General features: G+C 60.4%; 2 protein-coding genes across 2 annotated transcripts; one reads left to right on the forward strand and one right to left on the reverse strand.

Moving 5' to 3' along the window:
• Window positions 1-6,304: 6,304 nt before the first annotated feature.
• On the forward strand, window positions 6,305-7,739 carry MPG (N-methylpurine DNA glycosylase). Its single transcript, XM_060260663.1, has 3 exons — window positions 6,305-6,412; window positions 7,027-7,231; window positions 7,306-7,739. Exons 1-3 carry the CDS (start codon window positions 6,305-6,307, stop codon window positions 7,671-7,673), a joined length of 681 nt encoding a protein of 226 aa, XP_060116646.1. The 3' UTR covers window positions 7,674-7,739.
• Window positions 7,740-9,204: 1,465 nt separating this feature from the next.
• On the reverse strand, window positions 9,205-26,257 carry NPRL3 (NPR3 like, GATOR1 complex subunit). Its single transcript, XM_060260796.1, has 13 exons — window positions 26,091-26,257; window positions 24,490-24,559; window positions 20,995-21,124; window positions 17,879-17,953; window positions 16,702-16,855; window positions 16,313-16,394; window positions 13,965-14,102; window positions 13,436-13,592; window positions 12,582-12,688; window positions 12,273-12,402; window positions 11,945-12,140; window positions 11,178-11,370; window positions 9,205-9,641 (listed from the first exon to the last, which is right to left on the reverse strand). Exons 1-13 carry the CDS (start codon window positions 26,206-26,208, stop codon window positions 9,476-9,478), a joined length of 1,716 nt encoding a protein of 571 aa, XP_060116779.1. The 5' UTR covers window positions 26,209-26,257; the 3' UTR covers window positions 9,205-9,475.
• Window positions 26,258-26,961: the final 704 nt, after the last annotated feature.

Below are 26,961 nucleotides of genomic sequence, written 5' to 3' on the forward strand. Positions count from 1 at the left end.
TTTCCGCAAAGGCCTCCTTGCAGCCTCCGGCCCCAGAAGGAGTCTCTCAACAGCCCCTTTCTTTCATCCTTTCTTGCTCTCTCTCGCCTTCCTTCCGTCCTTCCTTCCTGGGCAGGGCAAGGCAAGGGGACGGGGGGGGGGCTGCTGCACCCCAATCCGGCAGCCACGAGGTGCGCCTCGGCCTTCATCAGGCCTATAGCGACGGGGGGGGGGGCTCAATCCCCCCTTCCAACTGTGTGGCCCCTCCACTGGAGGGCCCCCTTTGCTCACCGCCATTCTGCACAAGGAGCAGCCTGGCTGCTGGTCTCTTCCCTTTCATCTGTCCCCTTCCCTAACACACCTTGCAGAGCAAAGGTGGGGCGGGGGGGGGGGTTAGCTTGTGGAACTCAAGGCTCCGAGAGCCCAGGGCCACCGAGCCAGGTACCCCCCCCCCCCAAGAACAAACCCTACTGTGGCCCCCACCCAACGCGAACTCCTCGCCACAGCCCTGACCTTCGTGCTGCCCGCCTTTGGATGCTGCGCTGGAACAGGCAGGCCACCTGCCTTTCCCTAGTGCTGCCCCACAAGCCGACTCTTGAGGAATGGGCGGGGGGGGGGGGTCTGCAGAGAGGCTGAGGCTGAGCCAGCAGCAACGGGAGGAGGTGAGGCAGCCCGTGAAGACCAAACTCTTACCGAAGGTGATGCTTTTCCTGCGTCTTCTCAAAAGCCCCCCACACCTGTTCCCAGCATCCCTCGGCCTTGGCAGGCCTCTCTGCCAGCCCTGCTGGATGTGGCCCACTCGGCCTGGCGTGGGGGATCCTTGCCACCTCTCTCGCAGCCTGGCGGTGACAGATCTCAGCTGAGTGTGAAGGGGACAGAGGCCAGGAGGGACCTTTGAGGTCATCTAGTCCCCCCATTCGCCAGTCTTGGCCCCCAAGTGCAGCACTGGAATCTTTCTCTTCGGTTCCCATATCGTCTCTTGTCAACTGCTTTCTGACAGGCTGGCGTTATCCTGTTCTGTGATCTGCCTGCTGACTGACTGAAACTTTTCACTCTCCTGCCAGCAACCAACCTTGAGTCTGCCAGAAAGGGAAGGCCATATATGGATAAGGGAAAGCCATGTCCGGCACCTCCCTGGGACGCCCACCTAGCCTCTGCCTCAAGACAACCCCCCCCCAAGGACATTCCATTGTGTCCCTCCCTGGAACAGCTCTGGTGGAGAGGGGTTTTCTCCTCTGCCTCACTCCCACCATTTCTTTCTCCTTCTGCCCGATGGAGCAAGAGAGAGCCAGATGCTGCTGGCACCCCTTCTTCTACCCGAGAGTCCAGATTTCAGGAGGTAGCTCTCCCTCGTCTCCCAGCTGTTCCAGAGGCCCTGAGTTCCAGACCTGCGGGGGCTCCCCTTGACCACCATGGCACCAGGACCTCACAAGAGGAACCCGGCTCCAGCGCAGAGACGTCTCCCTCCCCACACTGGAATGCCTTTCGCCCCCAAGGGAAGCTGCCTTTTTCCTCCCAGGAGAGCTTCTCCACCTCCTGTCCCAGAGGCCGGCTTCCCCACAGGTCAAGGGCCCAAGCTGCCTTTGTGGGAACGCTGAGCCACTGCTGCTGGGTGACATTCACCCTTCACCCATCATTGTTAGCCGCCCGGCCCAGCAATTTGTCAGACAAGAATAGCGCAGTGAGCAGCGTCTCCCTCCTAGGCTGTGCCAGTGTCTATTTTAAAACCAGGGGCAGCCAGACAGCCCACCCCTTTCCCCGGAGACCCAGTCCTGCATGTTTTTCCCACTGAGGGCTGCCCTTCCTAGATGCTCAAGGAACCAAGTCAGACCCTCAACACCTCCCTCTCTGCCTGCTCTCGACACCTGGATCGTGTCCGGTGGTGCTCGGCCATCCCAGCATCGTCCATGGAGAGCAGATGGGCTCTTCAGCTCCACAGCCCTGCTCCTTCCTGCGCTCCTCATCCTGCCCTTCCTTCACCACCCGCCCCCCAGGCCAGCCAGGGCTCTCTCCTCCTCCCCAGGCCCTGGCCAAAACCCCTCTCCCCTTCCTTGGGCCCCAGAGCTCAAGCGGGGTTCCCCTGCCACCCGTGTCAGCACGGGTGTGTGATGCAAGCTCCATCTCTGGGTGGGGGAGGGACAAGCCACAGAGGAGGGGGCTGTGCTGCGGGGAGGGGGGGAGGAAGTATGTGTGGCAGAGGACGGGGAGCTGCAGGCTGCCCACGACACAGACCGCGTTGCTGTTCCCCCAAAAGAGAAGCCCAGCTTGGAAGAAAGACAGATTTGCAGAAATAATAAAGTGGAGCACATCTGGTGTGGAGGACCAAGTCTCTGGCAAGGCCTCAGGAGAGAGGCGGGTTTCCAGGGCGAGGAGGAGACCCTGCTGCTGCTGCTGCCACCGTGGTGGCTCAGAAAGGGCTCCCTGCGGGAAGGATCCCCAAAGAGGCAGTTCCTGCATATTGCAAGCCCCCTGCTAGGCTGGAATGTACCCTGGGCTGTCAACTGCAGCCAGACTGGAGGGGTGTTTTCATCCAAGTGCCCTTTTTGGACAGCTGGGTTACTCAGAGAGAGGGTGGGCAGCCACCCAGCCTGCCTGCCTCTTGGCCTGCCCAGCAGCCGGCAGGAGGGGGCCTTTCTGGCCTGGCACAGCAGGGGAACATGCATCCTGCGGCCATGGACCAGACCGAGAATCCAGCCCTCTAACCCCTGTCTGTCACCTGCTGCAGTTCCCTGACAACGGTGGGAAGGAGTTCTTGGTCCCGCCCACCCAAGACAGGTGTCACGAGGACTGCCCTACCAGTCACAAGACAGACGTAGCCCCTTCCCACTCACCATCACTGACAGAGCAGGTGTCCTTTGGAAAGCACCAGCAGACCTGTCCTGAATCTCTAAGAGGGCCCACTGGGAGAGAATGCCAGCGAGGGAGAGCGAGCGAGCGCACTCTGGCCTTTCACGAGAGGCAGGCAGAGCTGGACTGCAACGCTTTTGGGGGCAGAACCAGAATCCGTTCTGACTCTAATATGGGCCTCAGCAGCTGGAGAGGGCGTTGAGAGAAGCAGAAGGTCTCTTTGCAGCCCTACCTCATCACAGCGCGTAATGCCCCTGAGTGGTGGGGAGCGGGGGGCTTGGTGGGCATGTGAAGCCACCTTAGAGAAGGTCACTGTAGGCCCGCCTCGTCTCCCCTGGCCGGCAGCAGCAGTTCTCAGGCAGAGCGGGTCTTCCAGTCCACATCACCTCCTGCCGTATCCTCTGAACTTGGCACCTTCTGAGCAGCCCCAAGCCATGCCTTTGCTCCCAGAGGGCTGCGTGGAGCAGTGGCGGGAGGAGGTTGCTTTTATGGTGACCTGAGCTAATCGGCATTGTCGCCCCCCCTTCTCAGCATCTGCCCCCCCTCCAGGTGCCATTCTGGGCAGAGGTCCCATCGGCCTGGCCTAGTTACTGCCGTGAAGCTCCCAGGGTTCCATGGGTGGGGTGGTTGAAGCAAACCAGACTGGGAGGAAGAGACTTGCAGATGTGAGCAAAGGGTGTGTGCGTGTGTGTGTGCACGCAGGCAGGTGTTTCCCATTTGGGTTATATTTAGCCCTGGTGAAAGAACTGGATAATTTCCTCCTAACTGAAGTGTCGGCCAGAGCCACAGCTGCAGTTCTCTGCTGCTGGGGTGGTTTCATTTGAATATTTGGGTCCCACCCTTCAGCTAGAGAACTGGCTTGTGATTGGCCAGCTGACCCTGGCAACCAGCCAAATCCCCATGGCAATACTTCCCAGAAAAAGCATTACAGAGCTGAAGAAAATAAAAGAACAATTGAATTTAAAAATCCCCAAAGACCCAGCCATTCAGCAGCAGAAGGAAAAAACCCACCAGTGGTCTAACTACTGGGCAAAAGCGGGGGGGGGGGGGGGTGAATAATAAGGCCACCAGGAGAATAACACTTGCTGATAAGCTCAGGGGTGTCAATGAATGGTGTCACCAAGATGTCAAGGGAAGGCGCTGCCAAGCTGGGGTGCCACAACTGAGCAGACCCTGCTCTTTGGTTGCCGTTTGGCTGAACAGGGCTGTAACTGAAGATCTCGAAGGACTGGGCAGAAAGCCCCCAATTCCTGGCCAACATCTACTTTGAACTAAGCCTGCAAGCAAAGGTGTCCGGTGCAGTTGCTAGGAGATCAGTGAGACAAAGCATCTGTGGCCAATGGGTGGGTGTTAGACTGGAGCTGCCACACCATCTAGGGAGGCAGCTTGTGCTAGTCTGGTGTTTGGGGGAGTGGCTCCCAGATCCCCACTAACCACAGCAGCAGGTCAGTGAGTGCCCGCTAGCTCAATCTGTGCCCCCCCCCAGCAGGGCACCTGGTCCTTCAAGGCTAGCTGGATGCTTTCCTCTTTGGCGTCTGGCTCCGGGCAGGCCTTCAAAATCCCCTTTCGGCTTCCAGCTGGGATGCCAGAAAAATGTTGTTGAGCCACGCCCTTCTCTGGAGCCCAATCAACAGAGCTGCTCTCTTGGCCAGGCGCTCTGGACAGCTGCAGGGCTTGCAAGGCAGGCGACCCGCCCAGGCCCACTCATGGGTGGGGGGAGGTCAGGCATGTCCAGGGAATTGGGGGCTGCAGCTGAAGAGCAGGCCCTTCACACATCTGCAAGGCTTCAGTCACGGATCTGGGAAGCCACGTTGCTTCCTGCTTTCTCAGAGAGCCAGTTTGGTGCAGTGGTTAAGTGTGTATCTGGGAGAACCGGGTTTGAGTCCCCACTCCTGCACCTGCTGGAATGGCCTTGGGTCAGCCAGAGCTCTGGCAGGAGTTGTCCTTGAAAGGGCAGCTGCTGTGAGAGCTCTCTCAGCCCCACCTACCTTACAGGGTGTCTGTTGTGGGGGAGGAAGATAAAGGAGATTGTGAGCCACTGAGACTGATTCAGAGAGAAGGGTGGGGTATAAATCTGCAGTCTTCTCTGCTAACAGGAAGGAAGTAGCCAGCTCCCCTTGGACTCCACCACTTGGGGCCACACTGCCAAGCCCAGCAACTGGCCTTTTGGGGGGTCCTGATATCTGGCACAGGAAGTTGGGACATGGGTACCCCTGCAGCCAAAAAGAATGGTGGGCTGCATTGCATCACTCTACACCAGGAGTGTCAAACATGCGGCCCAGGGGTTGAATCAGGCCCCCGAGCAACTGGCTGCTTCCTTCTCCCTCTTTCTTGCCTCCTTCTGCATCACAGCTGGCTTTGCAAGGTATCCTCAGTCACACAAGAGCTACATACCAAAATTCCTATTTTCTCCATTGGCTGAGGCTCCTCCCTTGGGAAAGAAGAGGGGAGGATGAGCTTGCTTTGCCAGGCTCTCTCAGTCCCACAGCAGAGCTACTGAGCCAAGCCTCTCTTCCTTCTCTTGGCTGAGGCTCCTCCCCCTCCTGGTCTCCTGGGGAAGGAAGGAAAGAGCCAGAGCTTCCTTTGCCCAGATCCCTGGATCCCATGGGAGAGCTACAAAGAAAGCACCCTTAAGACCAACAAGTGCTAGCATTTTAAGCAAGTTTTAAGAGTTTTTTTAAAAAATCTCTGTGTTTGTGTCCTTTATAAAGTTTATCTCTCTGCTACCTAATCTTAAAAAGAATCATAGAAGGGACCTCCAGGGTCATCTAGTCCAACCTCCTGCACAATGCAGGAAACTCACAAGCCCCTCCCCCTAAATTCACAGGATCTTCATTGCTGTCAGATGGCCATCTAGCCTCTGCTTAAAAAGCCCCAAGGAAGGAGAGCCCACCGCCTCCCGAGGAAGCCTGTTCCATTGAGGAACCGCTCTAACGGACAGGAAGTTCTTCCTAATGTTCCTCTCTAGGTACTTCTCTAGGTACACACGTGGCCAGGCCGGGCCCAACAAGTCTCATTCATGTAATGAATGAGTTTGCCACCCCTGCTCTACACCCTCCGGTTGTGCCAATGGAATATTTTGCTCCCAACATAATGGCGCCAGCGGGGCAAGAACGCCGCTCTCTGCTCTGTGATGGGGGGGGGGGGGGGGCGAGAATGCATCTCAGTCCGGTGCCTCCCTCTGGCGCTGCGCTTGCGGCCCCTGGAGCATCCTTGAATGCTGCTCTGCGGGGCAGTCTGAGCCTGGCCGCGGCGAGGGGAGGGGAGCCCCGCCCCGTCTGGCCAGGCCCGGCCCCCGGCGTTGCTCCGCCCTTTCCCTGCGAGTGACGCCAGCCAGAGGGGGGAGGCAAAGCCTGAGGGGGAGGGCTGCCCGCCAGGACCCCGCCCCCTCCCCTCGAGCCGCCCGCCCGTCGGGGCAGCAGCAGCTGCAGGGCCGCAGAGGGCGCTCCTCCTCCTCCTGCTCTTCCTCGGGCGGCGGATGGCGGGGCCGGGGCTGGAGGCGGGGGACCCGCGGGGGCGGCTGCGGCTGGGCGGCGACTTCTTCGGGCGGCCCTGCGTCGGCCTGGCCAAGGCCCTCCTGGGGCAGGCAAGCCCTCCCCTTGCAGCCTCTCCCCCGCCCGGCCCTTGCATGGGGCAGGCTTCCTGGGGTGGGGGGCAGGCAGAGGCAGCCATGATGCAGGCCCCCCTGCCCCCCCCGCTCTCCTCCTCCCGGTGCTGGCCTTCCCTAGGGGGTGGGGGGCAGGCAGGCCGGCCTGCAGGGGGGGAGCAGAGGCAGCCATGATGCAGGCCCCCCTGCCCCCCCCAGCTCACCCTCCCCCCCCGCTCTCCTCCGCCAGGTGTAGCCCCTCTGGGGGTGGGGGGCAGGCAGGCAGGCCTGCAGGGGGGGAGCAGAGGCAGCCATGATGCAGGCCCCCCTGCCCCCCCCCAGCTCACCCTCCCTCCGGCTCTCCTCCTCCAGGTGTAGCCCCTCTGGGGGGTGGGGGGCAGGCAGGCCTGCAGGGGGGGAGCAGAGGCAGCCATGATGCAGGCTCCCCTGGCCCCCCCCAGCCCACCCTCCCCCCCCCGCTCCCTTCCAGGTGCTGCCCCCCCAGGGGGTGGGGGGCAGGCAGGCCTGCAGGGGGGGAGCAGAGGCAGCCATGATGCAGGCTCCCCTGGCCGCCCCCCCCAGCTCACCCTCCCCCCCCCGCTCTCCTCCTCCAGGTGCTGGCCCGAAGGCTGCCAGACGGGCGGGAGCTGCGGGGGCGCATCGTGGAGACAGAGGCCTACCTGGGGGGCGAGGACACAGCCTCTCACTCACGGGGCGGGCGGCGGACAGCCCGCAACGCCGCCATGTTCATGAAGCCCGGCACCCTCTACGTCTACCAGATCTATGGCCTCTACTTCTGCCTGAACATCTCCAGCCAGGGTGAGTGGCGGGGGGGGGGGGGTCCAGAGGGGCACTGCCAGGGCGGGGGCTGACCCTGGCTTGTCTCCTGGCAGGGGAGGGGGCTGCCGTCTTGCTGCGCTCCTTGGAGCCCCTGCAGGGGCTGGAGGCCATGAGGCAGCTGCGCCTGAGCCAGCGCAAAGGGGGCCACCCTCCTGCCAAGCCCCCCAAGGACTGGCAGCTGTGCAACGGGCCCTCCAAGCTGTGCCAGGCCCTCGCCATCAACAGGACCTTCGACCAGGAGGACTTGGCCAGCGCCCCGGACCTCTGGCTGGAGCCTGGCCCCGAAGCCCCCGCGGAGGCCCTGGTGTGCAGCCCCCGCATCGGCATCAGCGGCGACTGGGCCCACAAGCCCCTGCGCTTCTACCTGCGGGGCAACAAGTGCGTCAGCGTGGTGGACAAGGCGGCAGAGCAGGCCACCTGAGGGGAGCTGACCCCCAAAGGACTCCGGGGGGGGGCTTCTGTGTCAGAATATATGGTTTCCCCCTCAGCCTGTGGTGCCTTCTTTGACCCCCTCTGCCCCCCGACTGCTGCTGCTGGTGTCCTAGAACCCCACAACTGATGAGAGGCCCATCAGCCCCCTCCCTCCCAGCAATGTTGGAGGGGGAGTGCAGGGAGGCCCTCCACCTGACTGACTGCTGCCCTGCAAGGAGGGAGGGGTTGCCTTTGGCCTGCAGCAGCCCTGGGGGGGGGAGGCTCTCCAGGTCTCAAAAAGGGGGCAGCCTCTGATTTGTGAAGAGACCCCCCCTCCTCCCCCAAGAAGCCATCATCTGACCAAGAGAGAGATCTTGGGGTCGTGGTAGAGAACCCACTGAAAATGTCAAGACCGTGTGCGGTTTCAATAAAAAAGGCCAACGCCATGCTGGGAATTATTAGGAAGGGAATTGAAAACAAATCAGCCAGTATCATAATGCCCCTGTATAAATCGATGGTGCGGTCTCATTTGGAGTACTGTGTGCAGTTCTGGTCACCGCACCTCAAAAAGGATATTATAGCATTGGAAAAAGTGCAGAAAAGGGCAACGAGGATGATTCAAGGGTTGGACCACTTTCCCTGTGAAGAAAGGTTGAAACGCTTAGGGCTCTTTAGCTTGGAGAAACGTCGACTGCGGGGTGACATGATAGAGGTTTACAAGATAATGCATGGGATGGAGAAAGTAGAGAAAGAAGTACTTTTCTCCCTTTCTCACAATACAAGAACTCGTGGGCATTCCATTAAATTGCTGAGCAGTCGGGTTAAAACGGATAAAAGGAAGTACTTCACCCAAAGGGTGATTAACATGTGGAATTCACTGCCACAGGAGGTGGTGGTGGCTGCAAGCATAGACAGCTTCAAGAGGGGAATGGATAACCATATGGAGCAGAGGTCCATCAGTGGCTGTTAGCCAGTGTATTGTTGGAACTCTGTCTGGGGCAGGGATGCTCTTGTATTCTTGGTGCTTGGGGGGGCACAGTGGGAAGGCTTCTAGTGTCCTCGCCCCATTGATGGACCTCCTGATGGCACCTGGGTGTTTTGGCCACTGTGTGACACAGAGAGTTGGACTGGATGGTCCTTTGGCCTGATCCAACACGGCTTCTCTTATGTCTGGGGCAGGAATGCTCTGTATTCTTGGTGGGGGGGGGGAACAACAGTGGGAGGGCTTCTAGTGTCCTGGCCCCACTGATGGACCTCCTGATGGCACCTGGGTTTTGGCCACTGTGTGACAGAGTGTTGGACTGGATGGGCCATTGGCCTGATCTAACATGGCTTCTCTGATGTTATCACCCCCAGCGATGCTTCCCTCCTCCCGCCCAAGCCCGGGGGGGGGGGGTCTGCTCCTTTGGGGGTGACAGGATGCCCCTCCCCCTTCGCCAGGGCCAGGCCAGCCACCCCAGCTCTACTGGCCCACAAGAGATGCCATGATTCCTGCCCCACCTTCATCCCCAGACTTTTTAAAAAACACCATTCTCATCTCCTTGTTATGAAACGACTTGTTTTTTCCGTTTACTGGTCGAGTGGAAGCAGCTGCCTGGGGCTGTGGGAGAGTCAGTCCCATTTGCTGGCTAGAGAGACCCGTCTCCTCCTTCACAACAGGGCAGTTCCTTCCGAAGCGGCTGCTTCTGGGGCAAAGTCGGAGCGCAGATGTCTGACTTGCTGCCCTGGTGACAGCCCGGGCCAGCCCCCTTCCTCTTTGGCCCCCAGCTGAGAGGGCCAAGCATTCAGAGCACTGCTGAGGGCGGGGCCTTCTCACTGCTGGAGGGACTGGAAGACGGAGATGACGGGGTCTTCGTGATTGGTCACCACCAGCACGCTGCGGAACTTGTCAAAGAGCATGAGCAGGTGGGAGCGGCGCATGTTTTCGTTGTACATGATCTCCTCCAGGTGATGCCGCCCACGGAAGTAGTGCAGCAGCCTGCAAAACGGAAGCCGTCACTTGGGGGGAGCACAGCAGAAGGGCAGTCCCACCCCCCCGCCCAGGCCCAAGAGGGGGCACTCCCGCCACTCTCCCACAGGGCTGCTCTCTGCCCCCCCATTCCTCCTCTGCAATCCGGTGGGGTCCAGTGGCAGCAGCAGCCAGCAGCCTCCCCCTGCCCGGTGTGTGAGGAGGGAGAAGAGGAAGGCCCACTGGGGAGGAGGGCCATGAGGGGGAAGGGCTGGCTCCCAGCAGCCTCCAGCCCTAATCCAGACACAGCTGCTGCACTGGGGTCATTTACACTCCGTCCCCCACAACCGAGGGCCCCTGAACTGGTGCACAGCTGCATCCCCCCCCCCCGCCTCACGTTACAGAGAGCCAGATCCAGGTGGGCAGCCGTGTTGCTCTGAAGAAACAGGAGAAAGTAGGAGTTCAGGAGCACCTTTAAGACCAAGCAAGTTTTATTCACAACCAATGTTCCCTCTAAGCTGCAGAATCTTGCGAGCTGCTGGCATTAAAGTTGTGAGCTACTGCATCAATTAGTGTGCTCTGGGGTCATCCTTCCGGGGCTAAGACAAAAAGCTGTGAGCTGGCTCACGCTAACTCAGCTTAGAGGGAACACTGCCTGCTACCTGATCTTCTTATGAACCTATGAAGCTGCCTTATACTGAATCAGACCCCCCCTGGGTCCATCAAAGTCAGTACTGTCTACTCAGACTGGCAGCGGCTCTCCAGGGTCTCAAGCTGAGGTTTTTCTCACCTATTTGCCTGGACCCTTTTAGTTGGAGATACCGGGGATTGAACCTGGGACCTTCTGCTTACCAAGCAGATGCTCTACCACTGAGCCACAGCCCCATTCATGGCTCTCCAGGGTCTCAAGCTGAGGTTTTTCACACCTACTTGCCTGGACCCTTTTTAGCTGGAGATGCCGGGGATTGAACCTGGGACCTTCTGCTTCCCAAGCAGATGCTCTACCACTGAGCCACCGTCCCTCCCCTAAACTTCTTAACTGGAGATGCTGCCGGGGATAGAACTGGAAACCTTCTGCATGCCAAGCAGAGGCTCTCCCCTTGAGCCACGGCCCCTCCCCCTCGTTCCTTGAAGACAGCTCCAAAGGGAAGGGACAGAGCACAGGTGCCAGGTGGCAAGAAAAGCTCTTCTGTTGCTGCTGCTTTCTTCAGCGCAGAGCCCTGGCACTAAGATCAAGCATCTCCCCTCGAGAACAGGCCTTGGCCTTCCCTGTCTGGGGCCACCACCAACCGCTTTGCCGGAGCACAGAGTCAAGGGGGTGTTAGCTTAGAGGGAACACTGTTCACATTGACAGCTTTTGTGTGCTAGAAGCACACTTCATCAGAGGAGAACCCGTCCTGTTGTCTGAGGAAGTGTCCTTCCAGCACACGGAAGCTGCCATTGTGAATCAAACAGTGTTGGTGCTTCTGGACTCCAGCTTTGCCCTCCGGTCTGCCTCCCCCTTGTGGGCGCAGCAGCACCGCCCTGCTCTCTCTCGCTGCCTGGGGGCTGCCTCCGCCCTCTCACCTTGCAAACATGCGGAGATCCTCAGGGCTGTGCGCTGCCGGAACACTGAGGATGGCTTCCTGCTCGTGTTCGGAGAGACTCGTCAAGAGATTCTCCGTCATGCGCTTGTTGACGGGGGAGTCTCCCCCCGGGGGCAGCTCTGCGCTGGAGTTCTCCACACTGGGGCTGGTGAGCGTCAGGTCATCGCTGCTGGCTGGACAGTACAAGGCAGCCTCCGTCAGGCCTCCCAGGACACTGGGCAGGAGGGGCATTTTGAATCCCACCCATTTCTCCCCCCACCCCACCCCGGACCCTGCAAGAGAAAGGATTTCCCAGGGTTGCCATCCGGATCCCCCCAGGCCTTTTCAGGCTATCCATTTGGAAGGAGCAAAAGGGTTTTAAGACAGTGGGTTTTTTAAATGCAACAAGAGAAAATGCTCCACAGGTTTTTTCTTTTTTTCCCAGTGCTCCTCAAAACATCCTAATATTGCTGCCGGGAAACGGAAACAATCCTCAGACTGGTTCATGCAAGAACTCTTGCCTTAAGAGAGCAGTGCATGCATGCGGGAAAAAGGAAATGCTTCATAGCTCTTGTCCCCCACTCCTGATGCTCTCTGACTTTCCCCAAATTTCTCCAATCCCCCTCTCCCTGGGCTCATCTCACCAAGGGGGAAAGGAAAGTGAGGTGCCTTCCGGCCCCTCCGCACAGAACAGCCCCCCCCCCCACTTCTGGGGCATTCTGACCCAAACGCCTTTCCCCGCGGGGTCCCCAGGGAGTCGTTTCCTACTTGGCGATCCAAAGCTGAGGGCGTTGGGGGTGCTGAGGCTGCGGCCCCCGCCGAGTCTGGCGGTGAAGGGCACCTCTTCCACCTTGGGCTGGGCCTCCTCTTCCACCTTGGGAGGCACCATCAGGCAGACGAACGTGTGCAGCTGGATCAGGAGGCGGTGCTGGAGCATCCAAACCACCATCTGGATCAGCTGCGTCTGCAGCCAGAAATGGGGTGGGGTGGGGGGGGAAGCAGGCAGGCAGGCAGTGAGCCCCACAAAGAGGCCAGCCTTCCTCTCTCCCTCCCTTGGATCGGGACCTCCTTGGCACCAAGTCCCCCCCACCCTCACCTCCTGCATGGGTGGAGCAAGAGGGTCCTTGAATTCCGCCAAACAAACCGGCAAGGAGAATTTGGACAAGACGGAAGGAAGATCGTGACCAGGGAACTGGCAGGAAAATTCATCGGCTAAAGGGGAATACCTGCAGGAAGGAAGGTTGCCGTCTCAGTTCCTCACATCTTGTATTCTGCACAGGGTATGGGGCTGTTTGTGGCCCACCAGAGCCCCCCGCCCCGACTTGGCCAGCCAGGCAGGCAGCATGACAGGCTCAAGACCCCCTCCCCACAGCCCTCCCTCTTCCCCCTGCAGGAGAGGCCTCACAGGCAAAGGCTGGCGTTGGGGGAGAGCATGTAGACGTTGTTCTCGCACAGCGGGTAGATGATGATGGCTTTGCCCCAGTAAACCAGGTGCGCGGCCAGCTGGAAGACCTGTCGGGAGGAGAGGGGAGGGGAGGAGGCCATCAGCAGTCGGTCAAAGCAAGCCCCACTGGGGAGGTCACAGCCAAGCCAGGGCTCACGCCATTCTCCCCTCCCCCAACAACAGCCCTGTGAGGTAGGGAGGCTGAGAGCGTGTGGCTGGCCCAAGCAGAGTGGGGGCTCGAACCTGGCCCTTAGTCCAGTGCTCACCAGGAAAGAGCTCCACTTGGCAGCACACAGAAAGGCCACCTGGGTTAGTTCCCAAGCAGCTCCCAGGCCTGAGCAGGGTGGCTCAGCTTCGCCTGCTCCCCTCTGGGCTTCAGCACAAACAGACAGCGCTCTGGGATGGAGCTCCTTCTGCCCCGGGCTCGGCTGCTGAAGCACCGGGGGGGGGCCTGCCAGCCCAGCGATGGATAGGCTGGACAAAGCCCTCGGGTGACTGGCCATTCCTGCAGCCCCCCCCCCCCAACACAGACGCAGAAGGAAGAAACAGCAAGGCAACCAATGGCTGCCGGCTGTCCTTCAACCAGAGTGGGAAAAGATCCAAGAAGGCAGCCGTGTTGGTCTGAAGCAGTAGAACAAAATAGGAGTCCAACTTAGTTTTATTCAGAGGGGGAAAAGGCATTGCTCTGAATGCAAGGCAGGCTGCAGGTGAGTCATCCCTCCCCTCCCCCCCCCCCGACCACTCAGAGGTCCAGGAAGCCTTGCTGGGGGCTGGCCTCCTCCCTCCCCCCCTCCTCTCCTGGCCCTTCGCAGCACCTGCAGCAGCGCGAGGTCCACATCCTGGGCCAGCTGCTGGAGGTTCTTCACTGCCGAGGTGGTCCGGATGAGGCGCACCAGAGCCGGGGAGCAGTCCAAGGGCAGCTCGGCCAGGAGGCTCTTCTCATCCTTCAGCAGCAGCAAGGAGTGGTATGGCCTGCAGAGAGAGACGGACAGACAGAGGGGCTCTGGACTCCAGCCTTCCCAGCGGATTCAGGTGGCGTGGCCACACCTGGGAAGGGGCCAGCCCTCCACCCACCAGCCGCCCCCCTTTGCCTGCAGCCGGATCACCCAGCCTGGAGGGGAAGGTTGCGGAGCTGCTCAAGAGGGAGCCGAAGCCCTCCCTGCTCCAAAGGGACCGTCTCTTTCCCAAGAGACCCCTGCCCACTGCAGAGGGAGGGGGGAGCCCAGCATGCAGCCTCTGGTGCTGAGCCTGGGCACGGAGGGTCCCCGCTGGGTCTCACGAGAGTGCTGAATGCTAAGCCCCTCTGAACACCCAAGAACGCAAGGGAAGGAAGGCCATCTTCACCGAATGGCTTTCAGGCTCCTCTCGATGGCTTCCGGGGGGATGAAGTGGGAGGCGACGTTGTGGATTTTGTGGGGCAGGCAGAAGCTCACTTCCAGCCAGTTGTTGATGTGCAGGCGCACCACCCCGGTCGTGCAGAGGCTGCAGGGGGAGGAGGAAGCGGCAATGAGAGGCCCCCCTGCCGGGGTGAGGGCTGCCCACCAGCCAGGAGCAACGTTCCCTGTAAGCGGCGGAGCCTTGTGAGCAAAAATGCTACTTGGTGAGCTGCTGGCATTAAAGTGGTGAGCGACTGCAGAAATCAGTGTGCTCTGGGGTCCTCCTTCCTGAGCTAAGACAAAAAGGTGTGGGCTGGAGGCTAAAAATCTGTGAGCTGGCTCACGCTAACTCCGCTGAGAGGGAACACTGCCCAGGAGGGGCCTTCGCTGCTGCCCCGGGCCCACTGCTCACACCGCCCCCTTCTGGATCCGTTGTGCACGGAGAGGGACTTTGGGGAGGGGGGTGTCCACTGCCCTCTGCCTTGGGGGGATATCAGAGCAGGGCTCTACTGCAGGATTACCAACACGTAGGAAATGTGTAGAGAGCAGCGGGTGGGGGGGTGTTCCCCTTCCACACTGGGGGGCCTGAGGGGATGACACTGGATGTCCAGAGCTGCATGAGAAACCACCATGGGGGAAGGGGGGAGCAAGAGAATGCCGAAAGGGGGCCAGCAACATGGCAAAGCCTGCTGACGAGCAAGCGAAGCACTGCAGGGTGTCAAGCGCGCTTATTGCTGTAACATAATTGTTTCTTAGACAAAGAGCAGGTCTCCCGCTCTCTACTGCGCCCCCCTTTTTTACAACCATGGGGCAAGTAATAAATCCATCTGGCCCAAGGATGTTTATGCTACAGCCTGGCTGGCGCCACTTTCATGTCTCCTCTCCCACAGGTTCACACAGACAACTCTTATCTTCTGCTACAGAAGTGTGAGAATGGGAGATGTTTTTAATAGCCTAAATTCCTTAGTAATAAAAGAGATAGTGTTTAGCAACCTTTGAACCCGTGACTCAAGTATGCATCTGTAATGTAACCTTTGAAGATATTCTATATAGCAACTGTGTAACTCTGTATACCTCATTGCTCCCAAGGCTTGTGTCCTTGGTACAGCTTCTGAATTTCTAACAATAAAACAGCTTTGATTTCAAACAAAGGGCTGCTTATTGCGAAATATCGACGCTTGACACAGAGGGAAGAAGTTCCCAGACTTCACTTTCCCCTTGGAGGCCTGGCCGGGAAGGAGAGCCAGGTGGCTGGCTGGATGCAAAGGGGGACTTGGTGAGTGGCAGCAGGAGGGGAAAGAGGGGTGGGGAGAGAGGTCTGTTCCAGGCTGCGGGGGGGGGAGCAAAGAGCCCGGTGGGGACATCCCCCTCCCCTGGAGGCAGCTGGCAACAAGACTGCTTGGCCTGCCCCAGCAGGGGTCCCTTCTGGGTATGGCCACGTCGCCACCACAGCTGCACTGGTGTGCAGGAGAGCTGGGTTCGAATCCAGAAGCCCTCTAGAGACCAACAAGAGGTTGCGGGGTGCGGAGAGGAGGAATATGAGCGTTCAGGAGTCAAAGCTCTAAAATCTCGTTTGGCCTCTAAGGAGCCCCTGTACTGACACAGCAGAGGAGAGCTGCTCCCCACTAGATGGCAGCAGAGAGCTTTGAGCCTTGGAGGTCTTGGCATTTTGGTGTCACCGCCTCCTTCCCTCTTCCCTCCCCAAGACTGCCCCCCCCCCTTACTCAGGACTGCCCTCCAGGCCACTCCTCGCCCAGCAGAGGAGGCCTCCTGCATCCCTGAAATGCCAAGATTTCTTGACCCAAAGCAGCAGAACTGCTCCTGGCGGCCGAGAGACTGGCAAGCACAAAAGGCCTCCTCGGGGCTCACATCTCCTTTCAGCTCCTCCTAGAAACTCAGAGCCCACAGGGAAACCTCTGCTTCTCCGGCCTGGGTGGGCTGATCTGGCCCCTTCCTTTTGAAGCCCATTTTTAAGGGGGCCAACACCAACAAGCTGCCTCTGCGGGAAAGCTAAGGGGGCCAACACCAACAAGCTGCCTCTGCAGGAAAGCTGAGCACGCTGATCATCCCTCATGTAGCACCTGCCACAGGGACCAGTCCTCACACACCCCTGCAGTGGTGCAAATGAGCTCCCCGCCCCACAGGCACACTGGCTGTACATGTGGGGGAGCTAATCTGTCTCCAGGAGGCAAAGGGCAGGGACCCCAGTCTGGGCAGAGAAGTCACGACCTCCACCCCCCCCCCAGCCCAGAAGCAGGCACCAAGAGGGGCTTGCGGCCAGTGGCAGGGGGCAGCCAGAGGGGGCGGGGTTCTTACCTGTCGTAAGCTTCCTTCAGGTCTCTGGCCAGCTTGCATTTGGGCAGGATGTGGAGGAAGGGGGACTGTGGGCCGCCGGTGGCTGTGGAGGGCAACAAGAAGACTTTGCAGTTGCACAGCCCGCCAAGGAGGGGAGGGTGGAAAGCGTGGCCGGGGGGGAGGCTTCCTTTCTACATCTGTCTCCTTTGCAACAGCAAGTCCCCCCCCCCCCACAACCCAGGCGGCAGGTTCAGCCCCACACCAGGTCACTCAAGGCAGGGTCATTTCTGGAGCCAGCAGCAGGCCAGGTCAGCGGGGAAGGGGGGGCACAGCCCAGGTCCTGGCCCTGCCAGGCAGCAGCGGAATGGAGCCTCTTTGCTCCTGGGCTCCCCCCTCCCTGCCTGACTCACTTTCGGACATGGCCGACACCTCGTCTTGGATGGCCAGGATGAGCTTGGCCTCGCGGGTGAGGTACTGGCAGCGGCGCTCTTCGTGCTGCAGGACAATGGCGATGCGGCGGGAGAGGTTGTGGAGGCAGCTGATCACCGAGGGGTCAGCAGTGGCCTGGGGAAGACAATCCCGGAGCCAAAGTCAGCGGCCCCAGGGCAGGCGGGTGGGTGGCAGAAGGCACCGTGCCCACCAGCAGAAGCTGGCACCAGGCAAAGGGTGGCTCTTCACACACACACCCCACCCCCCGCGGCCTGCTGCCTCCAGCCCCAGAGAGCTGCGGGCTCTCCATCTGCTCCCTGAGAAGGCTCGGCCCCTGCCCAAGGGTCACGCCACAAAGAAAGCTCACCACCCTCTTTTGCTGCAGCAGATGGGCACGAGGAGCCGTCAGCAGGCCATGTCCTGGGGAAGCTCCCTGCCTGTACTGGTGGCCTCTGCTCAGAGGGGACTTCTGCCCCACAGCTCCACACTCCCTTCGCCCTGGGGGGAAGGTCCTTGGAGCCCCCACTGGGCCTGTTCTTAGCAGGGCCTGGGCCAAAATGAGCTCTCTCCCCCCACCCCCGCTCAAAGAAACCGCTAGAGAGAGAGGAGGAGGAGGGGTGTTCCTAGACCTGGGGGGCAGAACAGGCGTGCCCCCCACAGCACCAGCAAGGAAGTTCCAGGTCCTCACCTGGACAAGTCACATGTCCCCACCCCCCACACGCCCTCCTCAGCAGGGGAGCCCCCCCCGCCGCCGGTCAAGCTGTTTATCAGCCATGGGCAGCCGAGTGGGTGGAGCAGTGGAGACGGGCCCAGCCAGGGCACAGGCAGCAGCTGCTGTGGAGCAGTTAAGAGGCTCCGAGGAGTGGTCGGGCACAGCACCCGATAAGTTGGGCCTCGCACGCCATGACTCAGCACTCCAGGGCTCCAGCCTTTTGCTGACTCATGGTCCCTGCTCCCTGCCTGATTAGAAGCCGGCTCCGCTGAGGGGCCCCACCCAAAGCCTGGAAAGACCAGCAGGAGTCCCTTCGCCCCTGGGGACAAGCCACCCTCCTGCAGGGCCTGCCTGGCACCTCCCCCCTCAGCCCCACGGCCAAGGCCCCGTGCCACAGGCCCCAGCCAGGAAGCCGAGCCGAAGCCCGGAGGCCCTTCCTTACCCACCCTCAAGGCAAACACCACGTTGAAGAGGATCATGGTGGGCATCTCTCTCTTCGGGGAGGGGTCTGTCTTGGAGATCTGCAAAGCAAACACAAACCTTCAAGCGCTCAGCCGGGAATGGCGTGGGAGGATGGGGGGGCACAGGCGAGAGGATGCACTGCCTGCTCTGATCAGGAGGCCCTTCATCAGCCAGCCTGCCCACAAACAGCCCGGCAACCAGGCTGCGACGCTTCCTCAGGCCGGACATGGGTAGGCCCTTGGGATGTTTGGTGGAGGGCCCTTTGTGTGTGAGGTGCCTTCACAGCATACAGGAAACCCCCAGAACTAAGCCAGCATCATACAGTGGCTGGCAACTGTGTCACAGTGGGGGGGGGGGCAGAGGGAGGCTGATCTTAAAGGGGAGCCGGCCTGCTGCCTCCCGCCTGCCCAGGTGAACTCCAGGCCCCCTGCTGCTCCCCCTGAGAAGAACCTCAGAAGCACCCTGCAGGGTCAGACCAGGGAGGGTGCACCTAGTCTAGCCTGCTACCTCACACAGTGGCCAGACAGTTCCTCTGGAGTGCCAACAACAGGGCAGAGAGGCTGAGGCCTTCCCCTGAGAAGAGCATCAGAAGAGCCCTGCTGGATCAGACCACTGAGGGTTCATCTAGTCCAGCCTCCTGTCTCACACAGTGGCCAGACAGTTCCTCTGGAGTGCCAACAACAGGGCAGAGAGGCTGAGGCCTTCCCCTGAGAAGAGCATCAGAAGAGCCCTGCTGGATCAGACCAGTGAGGGTCCATCTAGTCCAGCCTCCTGCCTCACACAGTGGCCAGACAGTTCCTCTGGAGTGCCAACAACAGGACAGAGAGGCTGAGGCCTTCCCCTGAGAAGAACCTCAGAAGCGCCCTGCAGGGTCAGACCAGGGGGGGTCCATCTAGTCCAGCCTCCTACCTCACACAGTGGCCAGACAGTTCCTCTGGAGTGCCAACAACAGGGCAGAGAGGCTGAGGCCTTCCCCTGAGAAGAAGATCAGAAGAGCCCTGCAGGGTCAGACCAGGGAGGGTCCACCTAGTCCAGCCTCCTGTCTCACACAGTGGCCAGACAGTTCCTCTGGAGTGCCAACAACAGGGCAGAGAGGCTGAGGCCTTCCCCTGAGAAGAAGATCAGAAGAGCCCTGCAGGGTCAGACCAGGGAGGGTCCACCTAGTCCAGCCTCCTGTCTCACACAGGAGGGCAACAACAGGGCAGAGAGGCCGAGGCCTTCCCCTGAGAAGAACCTCAGAAGCGCCCTGCAGGGTCAGACCAGGGAGGGTCCACCTAGTCCAGCCTCCCGTCTCACACAGGAGGGCAACAACAGGGCAGGGAGGCCGAGGCCTTCCCCTGAGAAGAACCTCAGAAGCGCCCTGCAGGGTCAGACCAGGGAGGGTCCATCTAGTCCAGCCTCCTGTCTCACACAGGGGCCAGCCAGTTCCTCTGGAGGGCCAACAACAGGGCAGAGAGGCTGAGGCCTTCCCCTGAGAAGAACCTCAGAAGCGCCCTGCAGGGTCAGACCAGGGAGGGTCCACCTAGTCCAGCCTCCTGCCTCACACAGGAGGGCAACAAAAGGGCAGAGAGGCCGAGGCCTTCCCCTGAGAAGAACCTCAGAAGCGCCCTGCAGGGTCAGACCAGGGAGGGTCCACCTAGTCCAGCCTCCCGTCTCACACAGGAGGGCAACAACAGGGCAGGGAGGCCGAGGCCTTCCCCTGAGAAGAACCTCAGAAGCGCCCTGCTGGGTCAGACCAGGGAGGGTCCATCCAGTCCAGCCTCCTGTCTCACACAGGAGGGCAACAACAGGGCAGAGAGGCCGAGGCCTTCCCCTGAGAAGAACCTCAGAAGCGCCCTGCAGGGTCAGACCAGGGAGGGTCCACCTAGTCCAGCCTCCCGTCTCACACAGGAGGGCAACAACAGGGCAGAGAGGCCGAGGCCTTCCCCTGAGAAGAACCTCAGAAGCACCCTGCAGGGTCAGACCAGGGAGGGTCCATCCAGTCCAGCCTCCTGTCTCACACAGGAGGGCAACAACAGGGCAGAGAGGCCGAGGCCTTCCCCTGAGAAGAACCTCAGAAGTGCCCTGCAGGGTCAGACCAGGGAGGGTCCACCTAGTCCAGCCTCCCGTCTCACACAGGAGGGCAACAACAGGGCAGAGAGGCCGAGGCCTTCCCCTGAGAAGAACCTCAGAAGCGCCCTGCAGGGTCAGACCAGGGAGGGTCCACCTAGTCCAGCCTCCCGTCTCACACAGGAGGGCAACAACAGGGCAGAGAGGCCGAGGCCTTCCCCTGAGAAGAACCTCAGAAGCACCCTGCAGGGTCAGACCAGGGAGGGTCCATCCAGTCCAGCCTCCTGTCTCACACAGGAGGGCAACAACAGGGCAGAGAGGCCGAGGCCTTCCCCTGAGAAGAACCTCAGAAGTGCCCTGCAGGGTCAGACCAGGGAGGGTCCACCTAGTCCAGCCTCCTGTCTCACACAGGAGGGCAACAACAGGGCAGAGAGGCCGAGGCCTTCCCCTGAGAAGAACCTCAGAACAGTCCTACTGCCTCTCAGCCCTGTTTGTTGGCCCTCCAGGAGAACTGGGTGGCTCCTGCATGAGACAGAATGCTGGACTAGATGGGCCCTCCCTGGTCTGACCCTGAGAAGAATGTAAGAAGAGCCCTGCTGGGTCAGAGAGGTGTTGCCTCCAGGCGCTGGGGTTCGCAGGGTTGGTGCCTCTGAATGTGGAGGTTCACTTCAGCTACCCTGGCTAGTAGCCCCTGAGAATCTACGGAGTCCCGCTGGGTAGCTCTGCATTCCTGTGGCCATCACTACATCCTCTGGCAGTGAATTCCACATTTTAATCTCTCCCCTCCCAGGAGGTGAACCTGCAGGCTGCTCTTCCCTGTCCATTCATTCATAGTGTGTGTGTGTGGGGGGGGGGGGGGCAGCCAGGGCTGTGGGGTGGGCAGAATGGCCATGGGGCAGCCCATTCAGTGCCCGTCAAAACCCTTCGTGGCCTATCCAACTTGTGCTGAGCAGCACCACCGTGATACACCTGCAGCAAGGCCCCAAACTCCGAATCTGGGGGAGTGCCACTGAGCACATGCAGAGGGCCATTCCCGGAGCCCAGGTCCTACCTGCCCGAAGGCGTGCTGCAGTAGAGTCGGGTGCCCCACAAAGCGCACCTTGTCAATCTTCAGCTCAAACTTCTTGCCGCACATTTCGGATTTGGTGGCCAGGATCGTGGCCAGGATGACGTCTGAGAACCTTCCGGAACAAAGACACACGTGACCCCAGAGGCCCCAACTGCCTTTCGGGCCCCCTCCCCAGGGCTGCCAGGAGACCGACAAGAGAGGTGGGCAGATGCTCATGGCCTGCTCTCTGAGAGACAGGAACAGGTGGATACCCCCCCCCAGGCAGACCCTCTAGGCCCAGGGGGGGGCTTCTGCTGTCTCCACACACAAAGCAAAGGTCCTCCCCTCTTCCCTCCCCCCCATCAGCCAGCCAGCCAGCCAGCCTGCAGAGGGGCGTTGGTCAGGCTGGGCTCAACAGTTGGAACAGCCCATCCCTCAGCCCCATCAGGCCTTCCCCCTCCTCCTGGGGGGCCTGCACAGTACTTGGGGGGGCAAGCATGCTGGGAAGCAGCACGACCCCCCCCCCCCCGAGCTCCTCCTGCCTTGCCTCATGCCCAGAGAGGCAGAAGCTCACAGGTCCAGAGCTCTGGAACCTCTCTTTTTTTTTTCTTAACCCCCCCCCCCCCCAATATTTGCTTCTGGGCTCCACTATTCAAACCCCCAGTGAGAATTTTGCTGAACGCTAAGATCTGACAAACTTTCTAATATTTCCTCCCACCAAAAATGGAGAAATAACCACAACCTCTAAAGCAAACAGATGGAAATCTTCCTCATGCCACTGCGGCCACATCGGAGAAAGTCATTAAAAAAATACGATGGGAGTCAGGTTTTATTATGATGACCATTATAATTCCAGAAGCCCTTTAAGGCAAATGCTGGGCTTGTATAGTTTAGTACACCTTCTGGTGATGTCAGGGGTGTGTGGCATATGCAAAAGAGCTGTGCTAATGAGCTCCAGCACCTCTTCTTCTACACAATGACCCCTGCTCCGATGGATGTCTGCCAGCCACACATGGGGGTGCCCTCTGACCTGGGCATCAGGCCAGCCTCCAGGAGAGCCAGAAAGAGGAGGTGAGCTCTCTTGTGGCCCCTCCCGCGGCCTTGTGCTCTCTGCCACCCCAAAGACATCGCCTGGACCCTCAGTCCACAGAAACGCCTCCTCTGAGGCAGGCACCCTCTCCTGCTCTCTCCAGCCTTCACACCCCTTTCAGCCTGATGGACCCAGGAGAGAAAAGAGCCAGCAGGGGCCCCCCTCAGGGGACAGGAAAGTCCCCGCCTGGGGGAGAGGCGCCACTGGCCAGAGCTGGGAGGAAGGGCTGCTTGGAGGCCCGGGCACAGGGTGTGTCCTGGCGGGGCTGCAGAGAGCTGCTCGCAGGCCAAGGGCTCCTACCAGCTGTGCTGCTTGCCCTGTGTTTGGGGAGATTGCCGGCTTATCAGCCCCAGCAGAGGAGGCAGCCGGCCAGGCAAAGCACAGGGAGGGCAGGCGCGAGGACAGGGATAGTCTTGCAGTGCTCCCCCTCCCCCCAGGGAGCTTCCCCTCCCCACAACCTCTCTGACTCTCTGCAAGCAAGAAACCAAAACTCTGCTTCGGATGGCACTGTTAGTGTTGGCCCCTCAGTGCCTCAGGTCTGCCTCTGGCTTTCATGCCGCTGGTTTGCTTCCTTTGGAGACAATCAGAGCACCAGGGAGACTCTGCTCCGGTGCCCCCCCTCCCCCGATTCTGCCAGGACATTCACTGGGAGGGTCCGGAGCAGCCCATCCACCCCCTTTCTCTCCCCCTAACCTACCTCTCAGGATTGCCAAGTGGGCAAGATGGGGGGTGGGGAAAGCTGTTTGCCAGCTTGAGCTCTGAGGAAGAGGGGGGGGGGGAGCCACCTCGAGCAGCCAGGGACAGGCCAGCTAAGCCACCCAAACATTTCAAGGCCACCACGGCAGGGAGGCAGCTCAGGGAAGCTCTCCACCAAGGGAGCCCCCGCCCCCTCCCCAGCTGAACACTGCTAAGCCAGTCACCCACAACGGGATTCTGCCACGCAGACAAGACGATCCAGGTGTGCGTGATCACTGCAACGCAAAGGCCTGCGCAATATCCCATAGGCGTGTGGATGTGGCTTCAGAGTCTTCAGCAGCGGGGGGGGGGGGAGGCAAGCCGTTCCCGGAGCTGGCCAGGGTGGGGGGAGGAGAGCAGCAGTCTCAGGCTGAGGCTCCCTGTCCTGGGAAGGGGAGAGCTCAGTGGGTGGCTACCCAGGAGGGGGTCTGGGAAGAGACCCCTCTTGCCTTTGGTGCCTGGTCTGAAGCAAAGGCCTCTTTCGGAGAGGGGGAAGACCCAGCAGGCTGAGGGGCTGTGGCGCATCCCAGCTCTTCCAAAGCCAGGACTCTGCCTGCCGTGAGAGAGAGAGAGAGAGAGGATGCCCCTCCACACCTTTTGCCAGGTTCTGACCAGCAGCCAGGAGCACGCGTGGTAAACAGTGAGGAGGAAGGCTTTGGCCAGCGTGGCCGGGGGACTCCTCCTGCCCAGAAGGCCCAAGGCAGGAGGAGGAAGGCCAGGGAGGGCTGCTCCCTCGCTTGCTGGCTGGCTGCTGTGTTGGGGGGGAAGCAGCACCTCCCGTGCCTTGCTGTGTTCTAGCCCCCAAGTCAATTAACGCACAGCTGAGGGGGGGAGAGAAATCGGAAACAAAGCGCAAGGAGAAGATGGCGGGAGAGAGCAGCCGCTGTGGGCAGAGGCGCTCATTCACAAGAGCGGGTCTTACCCAGACACCACCTGTTCATTGGGGAGCGGGCATGGCTCTCTGAAAGGGGAACAAGGCTCGTGAGCAGAAGGAAGGAACAACCAGCAAAAACAAGTCCCCGCCCCCCCATGGGACACAAACAGCCACATGACAATTCAGCATCTGGCCAGAACTTAAGGAGGAAGCACTTCTGCGCTCCTGGGGGGGGGGAGAGGAGGGCTGGGCACAGAGAGCAAGAAGCCACCTTTGCTATGGCCCAGGCACAAGCCACGCCAGTCTTGCAAGGCTGCCTATACAGCAGGGGTTGCGAACATCTCCACCTGCTCATATCTTTCGGTTATTCCTGGGGTGCATTTCTTCCCTTAGCTCTTGAGAAAAGGATGAAACAGCAGAGACAAAGTCACTCAGAAGGTTTGGTAGTCTGAGGAGCCCCCAGAGTAGCACCAAAATCCTCCTCCAGGGGTCTGGAAGTGCTGGAGCAGGCTGGCCTCCCCTCCTTTCTCTTCACGTGTCCCAGCTGCATCCTCTCACCAATGCAAGATGCCTCTTGCCGGGTCAGTGGGCTCCTTCTACAGTCCTAACAGGAGGCAGCCCCTGACCCCCCACCCCGAGGCACCAGTGGGTTCTCTCCACTCCCAGACCCCACCCCTAGCAGGGCTCACATTGCTGGCGCTGCCCAGAGCCCGCAAAAGCCCCACCCTGCCTGCAGGTTTGGAGTCTTCTGCATGAACAGCCCAACCTCCCAGCTTCTGAACAAACGGCCACCTCGTACCTGGAGTCTCCATCCTGGTCTTCCACAATGTCACCGATACTGCTCACAGCATACCTGCTCCGGGGCTTCCCTAAGAGAAATGGGAACATTTTCAAGAGGACTGGAAAGATTTGGAGGTTGTCTCCCCCTCCCTATCTGTTTTTCCATCTGCTGTGACATCTTTCAAAATCAATATCCAACGTTATTCACGGGGTTGGTGTGGATCTCTAAGTGTAACCCTACACAGAGTCCCTTCAGGGCTGCACAGTCTAGTCATTCGTGGCTTGGGCCCTCCATGTTCACACACGTTCTGCTCTCCTGCAACCTGCACTGGGTGCCAGAGAGGGGTCACACACACACACCCGCAATCCCAGCAGCAGCCACACTCTGGTTCTCCCCTGCCAGGCTCTCTCCTCCTGGGCAGAGGGGCTAAAGCCTTCCTTCAGCCACAGGTAAGGACAGCGGGCATGGGGGGCGGGGGAAGAAGAAATTAGATTTATATCCCGCCCTCCACTCCAAAGAGTCTCAGAGCGGCTCACAATCTCCTTTACCTTCCTCCTCCACAACAGACACCCTGTGAGGTGGGTGGGGCTGAGAGGGCTTTCACAGCAGCTGCCCTTTCAAGGACAACTCCTACGAGAGCTCTGGCTGACCCAAGGCCATTCCAGCAGGTGCAAGTGGAGGAGGGGGGAATCAAACCCGGTTCTCCCAGATAAGAGTCTGCACACTTAACCACTACACCAAACTGGCTGTCGGGGGGACGAGGAGGGAGGTGCCGCTGACCATATGAGGCGTCTGTTTCACTACAAAAGTGCTTTGAGCAATGAAGAACAGGGACACAGATTCACAGCAAGTAAGTCTTGATGCTCGACTGGGACTGGTGCTGTCAACTCTGCCCAAGATTCAAAGGGACACCCACCCTCCAGAAGAGGCCTGCCTTCCCCACCTCAGGGGTTGGCAAACTCTGTCTGTCCCCAGGACCTCCTCTACCAGCAAAGGAGAGGGGCTGCAGGGTTACCAGATGTCCTCTCTTTCGAGGACATGTCCTTGGAGGAGGGGGGGGGGTCTGTTCTCTTTGGGACTCTTCTTAAAACCCTGATGAAGATGTCCTCTTTTGGGGTTGGAAGGTTAAGAATATTCCTAGTTAGCAGCAGCAATTAGCACAGGGTAAACAGGAGGAGTACTTAGAATGAGATTTGTCACAGGGATCACTGGTGTGAAGTGGTCAGTGGGGAGCTTTCCAAAGGACGGCGACCCTAGTGGCTAGAGCAGAGACAGTGGTGCGTGGGAGACCTGCACCTGGCTCTTTCCCTCTGGGATGCAAGGCCTGCAAGAGGAGCCAGGAGGTCAGGTTTGGTGGCCCGCACTGAGAGCTGCCTTGAGTTCCCCGCTCCCCACCCGTCTTTCTCCCAGAGGGCTGTGCTGCTTGCTCAGAGGGGCCTCCAGAGCCATCTAGTCCAGCCCCGCACCGGGCCGCGCAGAGCCAGCTCTCCTCCCCAGATCTCCCGGCGCCCCGCTCGGCGTTGGCACCCGCGGGAGGGGGCGTGGCCTGCCGGGGCGGTGCGCGCGCAGCCTGCGTGGCGCGGGGGGCGTGGCCTGGCCTAGCGCGGCGGTTCCCTCACCGGGGTGGGCGGCGGGGCTGGCGGGGCCGCGCTGGAAGGGGAAGCGGAAGAGCAGCTTGTTCCCGCGGCTGCCGGAGCTGACCAGGATGACGCTGATGGGGCTCGAGCTCTCCCCCATCCTCCCCTCCGGCCGCCACCATGGAGACGGCGCGCGCCGCTCGGAAGGGGGCGGGGCTGGGGCGGCGCATGCGCCTCGGGGCCGGAGGGGCGGGGCTTGCGTGGAGCGGGGGAAGCCAACTCCCGCCCTGCTCTCGCTCTGCCCCGACGGGAGGGGCGCACGGGAGCACCAGGTCGGCCTCCAGAGCCCGTGGCAGCCCCTCGCCTTGGCCCTCCAGTCAGGTGGGTGGCAGCCGCAGGCAGGGCCTTCTTGGCCTTGGCTCCCCCTTGGCTCTTCTTCTCCCCCTCCTTCCTAGGCGCTTGGCCTAAAGGTCGCTTTCAGCGGCTCCTGCCCTAAGGGGCTGTGGCCATGTTGTGGTCCCCAAGCTGAGGGGAGAGGCAGCACAGCCTGGCTTGTGCCAGAGCACCTCTCTGCGATCCAGGCTGAGGAGGGGGACGGGAGAGCAGCCCCCATCAGCCTCGTGGCTGGGCGGCTGCTTCTCAAGGCAGAGAGCGGGTGCAGGTGGGGTGTTGAAGAAGCCGCTGGAAAGATTCCATCAGCCGTTGGGGCTGCTCCAGGCACCTGTGCTCCTCCGTTGTGCACACATCAGTCAAAATGGGCACTGGTCAGCTCACTTGCCATGGTTCTCGATGGCTGGGAGAACACGACAAAGGCCTGCCTTTGCACCACTTGGGGGGAAGGGAAACAGGTATTGTGAATCAGTCGTCTGCTTGCACTTTCCGGAGGCTGCCCTTTGTCTGAGTGGCCACCGTT

Source organism: Heteronotia binoei, chromosome 20, assembly GCF_032191835.1.
Source record: "Heteronotia binoei isolate CCM8104 ecotype False Entrance Well chromosome 20, APGP_CSIRO_Hbin_v1, whole genome shotgun sequence".
Classification (NCBI taxonomy): domain Eukaryota; kingdom Metazoa; phylum Chordata; class Lepidosauria; order Squamata; family Gekkonidae; genus Heteronotia; species Heteronotia binoei.